At 37.7% G+C, this 8709-nt stretch overlaps 2 protein-coding genes across 2 annotated transcripts; both read right to left on the reverse strand.

The window, feature by feature from the left end:
- Positions 1–896: 896 nt before the first annotated feature.
- Positions 897–1532, reverse strand: LOC108775313 (uncharacterized protein K02A2.6-like). The gene has a single exon (XM_018541645.1). It carries the CDS (start codon positions 1530–1532, stop codon positions 897–899), a length of 636 nt encoding a protein of 211 aa, XP_018397147.1.
- Positions 1533–1538: 6 nt separating this feature from the next.
- Positions 1539–5105, reverse strand: LOC108775322 (uncharacterized protein K02A2.6-like). Its single transcript, XM_018541656.1, has 5 exons — positions 4091–5105; positions 3863–4047; positions 2914–3810; positions 2688–2864; positions 1539–1844 (listed from the first exon to the last, which is right to left on the reverse strand). Exons 1-5 carry the CDS (start codon positions 5103–5105, stop codon positions 1539–1541), a joined length of 2580 nt encoding a protein of 859 aa, XP_018397158.1.
- Positions 5106–8709: the final 3604 nt, after the last annotated feature.

The following is an 8709-nucleotide window of genomic DNA, read 5'->3' on the forward strand; positions in this document are numbered from 1 at the left end:
AAATAACAAAAAAATATATATTTGAGTAGTGTAACATTATCTTAATAATAAGTTTGCAAGTTTCATCACTATGAGCTGCATCTCAGAACAAACGCATAATTAGTAATTAGTAATTAGTTAATGGAGTTCTCAGTATCGCGTAGTACGGAAGAATCGTGATGATAAGACTAGCTTCAATTGCTTCTAAAGCCTAAAGGACCAGTTACATCAAAGGGTACTTGTGTTACTCAAGTGAACCAAATAAAAACTTAAGTTTTGACTTTATGTTTCTTATGTTGTAACTTTTGTATGATTTCTGATTTCTTGGCTGATGGAAACAGTTTACGGTGATCTTCGACACTTTGCAGCAGATACTGCTTTTGATTTTCATCATTTGTTAATATCGACTCGATATACTACTGCTAAGCGTGTACGCCTGTCAATCGCTCTCTACGCGCGCGGGTCGCGAGGCGCAGGGATGGTCTGAGGCGTGTCGTCCGAGTTTAGAGGCTCGCGGCGGTGTGCGCGGCGCGAGACGTTTCCCACTCCCCGCGCGCCAAGTAACGATGGCGGATATTCGGTAGTAGTAGGCCGGACGAACGCGCTTATTCGGTTATATTTAAGATCTAATATCTCGTTAAATATTGCGTCAACTGAAAAATGGTATAAGACTTTTCGACTCAGTTCGGTCTACTCTACCTGCTCCTGATAGGTGATCCGCTCGATTAATGACACCCTGTATATCCTCTTCTCCGTTTTCCTTAACCTAATCTGGTCTCCATGTTTTCTTCGTATCTTCCCATCTCCTGCTTTTACCCAATACGACAACGGCCCTGATTATCTTATTATCCAACCTCGGTACCATCCTCTTCCTTCTTCTTTCTTTATCCAAATCTTTTCATCTTCTCTCCAACTTTCTATCTTCTTTTCTTTGTTCTTTTTTCTATCTCTTGTCTTCCCTTCTCCAATTGTCGCCTTGGGTCTGGTTGTAATCTATCTAACCAATGATCCACCTTTCTACTAAAAAATAATTCCGCTGGTGTTCTTTTTGTTACTTTATGTGGCGCATTTCTATACGTAAACAATACGCGATTTAATGCTATTTTTACATCTTTCTCTCTTTCCATCTCCTCTCTTATTCTGCTTTTCAATGTTCGTATGAATCTTTCTGCCATCCCGTTGCTTTGTGGATGGTATGGAGTTACCTTGATGTGTTGTATTCCCCATTTTTTACAAGCTGTCGCAAATTCTTTGGCGATGAATTGTGGACCATTATCTGTTATAATTTGTCTGGGCACTTCATTTCTTGCTATCCATTCCTCCATTATTTTTATTGTTTTTTCCGTTGTTGACTTCATTAATGCCACTTCTACCCATTTGGAAAATGAATCCACTGCTATCAACCCCATGAACTCTCCCGCAAAGTCTAAATGTATTCTTTCCCATGGTTTCGCCGCTACATTCCATGTGTATAATGGTAATTTTGGTTGCCTATCTCTATTCTTTTGACAGTCTTGACATGCTGCCACTCTTTCCTCAATTTCTTTATCCATATCCGGCTACCATACGTAGTGTCGACAAATTCCTTTCATGGCATTTATTCCTGGATGTCCTTCATGTAAACGTGTGAATACCTTATCTCTCATCTTCTCTGGTATGCACATTCTTCCTAACCACCATAAAACTCCATCCTGTACCGATAATTCTTCTTTCCTTCTAGCATATGCTTGATATTCTTTCTCTACCATCTTTGGCCATTGTGTCTGTACCCATCTTCCTACGTTTCCTATTATTATATCCTTTTCCGATAGCTCCTGCAACTCTTCTGGCGATATTTGTAACTCCTCCCATTTTTCTTGCTTAATCTTTTATATTGTTTGATTTCCTTCTATTTTAACCGTTTCATCTTCTATTGGTAATCTTGAAAGCATATCAGCATGTATATTTAACTTTCCTTTTTTATATTCAATATCATATTATAATAATCGACTATGACTAATCGTTTTCGCTGGTGAGTAAGACATTTTTGTTGAATTTCATTATTGTCACATCTTTTGATTTTGTTCTCATGCCAAGTTACAGATACATTGTTTCAATACGACTTTGCCATCTTGTATTGTCAATGTTGTGTAACGAAGAGGGAAATCGAGGAGTCAGTGAGAAATGTGTTGTCTCAATTATATTGGATTAAGGAATTTTTGTTGAACGTCTGAAGAGGACTCAAACCAAGAGTCGAAACTTGTTACGACATTTTACATCGAGCGATTTTTTATACTATTATATATTGACCGATATTCTAATTTTAAAGCGGCTAAGTATTATATTGTATTCTTTTTCTTTAAAAATTCATATTATAATTTTTATGTGATTAAAGAAATTTTTAATGTTTGACTCTTAATTTGTCTTTTTAGTTTCTATTTATGTTTGAGAATAAGAGTCCTTTACTTACTTATTTATTATTATAATTTTTATGTTATATAATCGCTTTCTTGTGTACTTACGAATTGACTCTCATTGTCCTTCATCTCGTTTTAATTATTATTTTCAATATCATATTGATACTCATTTAATTTTAATGCCCATCTAACTAACCTCGCGTTTGTCATCTTTGGCAAATCTCTCTTCGGACCAAATAATCTTTCTAACGGTTTATGGTCTGTGCGTAAAATAAATCTGCTACCTCGTACATACTGTCTGAACTTGTTTACTGCATATATTATTGCTAATGCTTCTTTATCAATCGCTGCATAATTCTTTTCTGCTTCTTTAAATTTTCTTGACGCAAAGGCCACTGGTCTTTCCCTCTCCTTTTCATCTGGCTGTAATAGTACTGATCCACATCCTTCTTCCGATGCATCACACTCAATTACATATAACTGGTTTTTCTAAATAATAAGGTGATAATACATTTTCTTTCGCTAAACAATTCTTTACTTCTTTAAATCTTTTTTCTTCTTCGTCTGTCCATTTCCATTTACTTTTTGAACTTATCATATCATATAATTTATTGCATTTCTCATGTAAATGAGGAATAAATCTATCATAAAATGATACTGCACCTAAAAAAGATTTTAACTGTTTCTTTGACTGTGGTGATGGCATTTCTTTTATCGGTTTAATCTTTTCTTCTAACGGGTGTACCCCCTCTCTATCTAATCTATGACCTAAATAATTTACTGATTCTTGTAATAATTGTACTTTCTTTTTCTGCGTCCTTAATCCTGCCTTTTGCAATCTCCTTAGCACTTCTTTTAAATTTTTTATATGTTGTGCCTCTGTCTTACCTGACACAATAATGTCATCCAGTAACTTCCCCATATTAGGGATACCTTGCAATAACTCATCAATGAATCTTTGGAATATCATTGGTGCCACCGCCAATCCAAATGGTAACCTTTTGAATCGGTAATATCCTATATGAGTTACAATAATTAATAAATCCTTTGATTTTTCTTCTACTTTCATCTGTAAATAAGCATCTTTTAACTCTATTACTGAAAATCTTTCTCCACCTGCTATTTTCTCCAGTAAATCTTCAAATGTAGGCATTGTATGCGAATCTGATTTTAAATATTCATTTAATGTTAACTTAAAATCTCCGCATATTCTTACTCTTCCCTTTGTTGTTTGTACATTTACCGTTGGTGTTGCCCACGTTATTATCTCTGTATTGATTGGATCCACTTTTTCAATGACTCCCATCTGCGTCAACCTCTCCAATTCTGCTTCTACTGGTTGTCTCATAGGAAATGCTACTCTCCTTGCTTCCCATTTCCTTGGTGTGGCTGTATCTTTTAGTATAATACTCGGCTTTTCTCGTTTTAAACGTGCCTAATTCATCCTTAAAAAGTTCTTTAAATTCTACCTCTATTTCTTTCCTAACCTTCTCTATTTTCTTTTCTTTCTCTTCTTTTATTTTGTTAATTCTCACTTCTTTCGGTAGTGGTAATTTAAATGCCAATATCCATGGCAAACCGAATAATGATTCATCTTTCACATCTACCACTACTGCTCTCAGTATTTTTACTTTTCCTTTGCACTCTACTTTTACTTTTGTTCTTCCTAGTACTTTAATCGGCGTATATCCATAAGCTGATTTTTCCCGTTTTGCTTAATCTTGGTTTTCCTACACTCTCCCATACTTCTTTTATAATCGTTGTCACTCCTGCTCCTGAATCATATTCCATTTTTATTAACTTATTATTTATTCTAACATTAATTGTCGCTTTCTTTCTTCCATTCACTATTGCGTTTATTTTATGTAATTCAAATTCTTCCTCCTCTGTTTCTTGATCTGGTGATTCCTCTTCTTCTAAATTTACTTTCTTTGTTTGCCTCCTACTTCTGTATTGCTTGTTTTTCTTACTTAAACACTTTCTCGCGAAGTGATTTCTTCCTTTACATTCGTAGCATTCCACTCCTTGCGCCGGACACTTATATTCTGGTGGTATATGTTTTCGTCCACATCTCCCACATTCTTCTTTTTCTCTTTGCCATCTTTCTTTGTCTTGTTTTCTTTTTATCTTATGTATCGTTACATCTATTTCCTGTGTTTCTGTTTCTGCCGTTTCAATCGCAATTGCCAAATCTACTACTTTTTGAAATGATACTGGATCTTCTTTATATTTTCCTGACGGCCACCTTGTTCTTATTTCTCTGATTGCCGTAATATGTCTTAAATCTCCTGCAAATCTATCTCTTAATCTTTCATCCAATGCATTCGCGTATTGACAATGTCTATTTAAATCCTTTAATCTTGTGGCAAAATTACGAAATGACTCCTCATCTAATCTTACTGCTTGTTCAAATTTTATTCTTGCTGCAAATAATTTTTCTTTCGGCTTGTATACCGTATTTAAACCTTCCACTATCTCTTTATATGAACATTCATCTATATTTTTAGGGAAAAAATGATTTCTTATATCCACTAACGTGTTTGCTCCCATATAAGCCAACAATAGATTTTTCCTTGCTTCTGTTTGTATTACCGCTTCACTTCCAAGTCCTTTTACCTTACACATTCTCTCAAATTGAAACAAATATTCTTCCATTTCTTGTTTGTCCTTATTAAATTCTCCGAATGAGAATTTTTCCATTTTTCTTTCTACTCTTTCTTGTTCGCTCATTGTTGACGTTGTCATTTTATTCTTTTATTTATTTATTTATTTATTTATTCTCGTCGCTAATATAATAAAGTAGACCAAATAGGTTAGACGTTCTTTATTTGACTGCTCTTACAAAGCTCTTTCCTTTGTCTGACCTTCGACTCTACATACACTTCTCTGCCATCCGCCCATCGCTCATCACGCCCTCTCGCTTCACCTATTACTATCCTAACCTAACTCTCCTACAAAATGCTAACGTCTTTGTGTCTATAATGATATTATATAAATGATATTATATGTATAATCTTTTAACTCTGTACCTATATACGTATTTTCAATTCTATTCTATTTTACAAAATACATTAAAAAAACTTATCGCCGCTACACCAAATAAAGAAAATTATTTACTTTTTTAATATTATTTACTATTTTAATAACATATATAACGCAAATTCTTTAAGTTAAAATTTTTTACTCCTAACATCTCTATTCTTAATTCTAATTAATCTCTTTGGTAAATATATAGATTAGAGGAGCCCCCCCCGATGATCATGACCTTGACAACATATGTCGGGGGGGGGCTCCCCTAATCTATATATTTACCATCTCTTTTACTATATATAACGTACACCTTTTAAACGTTATTGTATATATTACTTAAATGTAAGTTGCATAATATATACCTGATATTACTCACTCACAAATGTTTTATTCTTTTACTCGATCATAATTTTTTTAAATACCTAATTTTATTTCAGAATATACTTTTTTATGTAACATTTATATTAATTTATTATTACTTTGTAACTACCTAACTCTCGAATTGCGCGGTGTTAGCTCGTCGGAATATTCGTCCAAGGATTCGAAAGAGGTTCGATCGGTGGGAGAATGCAAGGCAAGTAAAGTCTCGGACAGGTGTATGATAACAAAAACAATCAGCTTTATTGGTTTCGCCGAAACGGCTTATATTCTGTTGGAAAAGAAGCAACAGAAATTGCTTTGCGCCGAGACGGTCGCAGTGTATATGTGCGAGTGTGTGTGTGGATGTGCGTGTATCGGTTTATATGCGAAGCGCAATCGGCGCGGTGTGTGTGTATTACAAGTAGTTTGCGTGTGAGTGCGTGAGTCGCTAGTAAGAACGCGAGTGAGCGAGTGAGATGTGTTGCTCGCGGCGATGTTATAATGGGCTAGAAAAAAAACGGACTCGCTATGCTCTTTTTCTCGCGGTGTCGGCTAGCGCAGCTGATTAGCTGTCGATTATCTAATTTTAGAACTGCCGGCGCGGCAGTCTATTACCCGTAACGCGCGGTTATTCGTGCTTTTTATTGCGGGTCGCTTATTCGTACTGACGCGGGCGATGACCAGCGGCCGAGAACGCTCCACCCCGGGCGAATGCTGGTCAATCGCAGTGCGAATGCAAGAGGCGGTCGGCACGGGCCAACGGTCGAGTACGCTCGACGGAGGCAGAGTACTCTCTGCCCCGGACGTTGGTCGATGCGTGCTGCACTGAGACGGTTGCCGAGAACGCTCGGCAGAGACAGAGCACCCTCTGCCCCTCGGTTCCTGCCGTTCGGTGCTATGGGACGCCTTTTCGATACCTGCCGAGAACGCTCGGCGGAGCTGGAGAACTCTCCGGCCCGGTTTTCCTGGTGTCGTATTCGGCTCTAGGAGGTCGGATTCGTTGCTAGGATCTGGTCGGAACAGGAATCACCTGTTTCTCCGTAACGCGGCATTTTTATATTATCGAAAATGCCGCGTTCGTGGGTTTTCGGATTCGCTCGCGTTTTCCCGTTGTCCGTGCTTCGCGATGCGCGGGACTAAGGGAGGGTTCACACCTTGACGAAAAAGCAGAAAGCGGAAGAGCAGTTAACCGATCAAAACTCGTGCTGGTAGTAAATAGTACAAAACTAACAGAAAGTCGACTACCTGATTGGCTACTGCTTTTCCGCTTTCCGTTTTTCCGTCAAGGTGTGAACCCGCCCTAAGGGTGCGATTACATACAGCGCGGTACGCGGTACGCGGTAGGCGGTAAAGTAACCAGGAACCGCGGCGGCAAGCCGCGGTACGCGATGAAGTAACTATAAGGTAATTAACCTGAAAAGTTAACGCAAATTTCTTCCAAGTGACCAATAAAGCGCATGGTAATTATTAGATTTAATCGATTTAATAATGTTATCATGGCCATCAACATCATATCTGTAGTCTCCATGACAAAAACAGTCTTTAATTAATGCGAAAATTGTTTTTTTTTCCTACCAAACTCCGAACTCCGAAATTATTTCTCTTTACTTGGCAGTATACACAGTATATCCCTGTGTTAATTTCTAGTTATGCCCCCAGCTGACCGAGCCGATGCCGACCATGTCGTTATCGTTCCGCCTTTCTTTTTTCCTACTATTACATGGAACGCGGAAAGGCGGCACGGTATAGTGACAAGTTCACATTTGTATGCATTTTCTTAAATGTATTAACTTATTTCTATGCACATTTTATCAATAATCTTATTTTTTCAACAAATCTGCTTAATAATTGCATTTAAATCTATTAATTTCATTAAAAAGTGCATAGTAACGTCAACTTGTCACTAGTCCGTGCCGCTTTTCCGCGCAGTTTTGGCTCCATGTAATAATAGGAGAAAATTAGCGCGGCTTACCGCGCGCGGTTCCTAGTTACTTTACCGCCTACCGCATACCGCGTACCGCGTTCCGCGCTGCATGTAAAATCACCCTAAGTCCCAAGCAGTAGGAGTCCGCGGCGATCGATCTATTTCGGTCTCGCTCGGCGGTGCTCGGCGTTATGTGGCTGTTACTGCCGCTTGTACCTGCGAATTATGCTTTATTTTCTATCGGGCACTATGCGCCCTCATCACTGCATTGCGCAGCAATACAGCGGCGTTCGGCTGGATGGTGTGTGCCGGAACGATGGGAGGATGCATCGTTACAACTTGTAAAGTGTTTTTAACTTTAAATGATTATATTTTTATTTTAATTAAAAGATTTAATATATATTTTTTTTTAATAGAAAATATATTTGAATTAAATAAAATAATATTAGAATATTTAGTTTTAATTTCCTAAGCAAAAATAAAAAGAAGATAGGTCAATAAAAAGCATATAATTAAGGATTACGGTAAAAGTGCATAAAAAGGGAGGCCAGCGCTATGACTTTGACCTTGATATATTGGATGGATCGATATATTCGTTCGGTTTTTGAAGGCTAAAATGAAACTTTTTTTTTTCATACAAAGGATGAATTTTAATCAATGATATATTCTCCGTTTTTATTGATGACCTCGTGCCATCTTTCCAACAATTTCATTATTCCGCTCTTATAGAAGGTCTGAGGCTTAGAAGCGAAAAACCGGTCGAGGTACGTTTTCACAGCTGTCTGATTAGTGAACCATTTCCCGTTGAGGGAGTTTTGCAGGGACCGGAATAAGTGGTAGTCGGATGGCGCAAGGTCTGGTGAATACGGTGGGTGGGGCAAAACATCCCAGCCAAGTTGCACTAATTTTTGCAGAGTGATTATTGCGGTGTGGGGTAGCTGGCGTTGTCATGGTGGAATATGACACCTTTGCGATTGACCAGTTCTGGACGCTTCTGTCGCAATGCTTGATTCAATTTCG

This window comes from Cyphomyrmex costatus, unplaced genomic scaffold, assembly GCF_001594065.2.
Source record: "Cyphomyrmex costatus isolate MS0001 unplaced genomic scaffold, Ccosl1.0 scaffold1060, whole genome shotgun sequence".
Taxonomy (NCBI): Eukaryota; Metazoa; Arthropoda; class Insecta; order Hymenoptera; family Formicidae; genus Cyphomyrmex; species Cyphomyrmex costatus.

What these genes read in the sequence shown, in the direction of transcription:
- LOC108775322 (XM_018541656.1), bottom strand. Translation starts at nt 5,105, where the DNA reads ATGAGCGAACAAGAAAGAGTAGAAAGAAAAATGGAAAAATTCTCATTC. An exon ending in TGTAGGAAAACCAAGATTAA is followed by an intron (nt 4,048 to 4,090) that starts GCAAAACGGGAA and finishes CGCCGATTAAAG; the next exon opens with TACTAGGAAGAACAAAAGTA. An exon ending in AAGAAAAAAGATTTAAAGAA is followed by an intron (nt 2,865 to 2,913) that starts GTAAAGAATTGT and finishes CTTATTATTTAG; the next exon opens with AAAAACCAGTTATATGTAAT.
- LOC108775313 (XM_018541645.1), bottom strand. Translation starts at nt 1,532, where the DNA reads ATGGATAAAGAAATTGAGGAAAGAGTGGCAGCATGTCAAGACTGTCAA.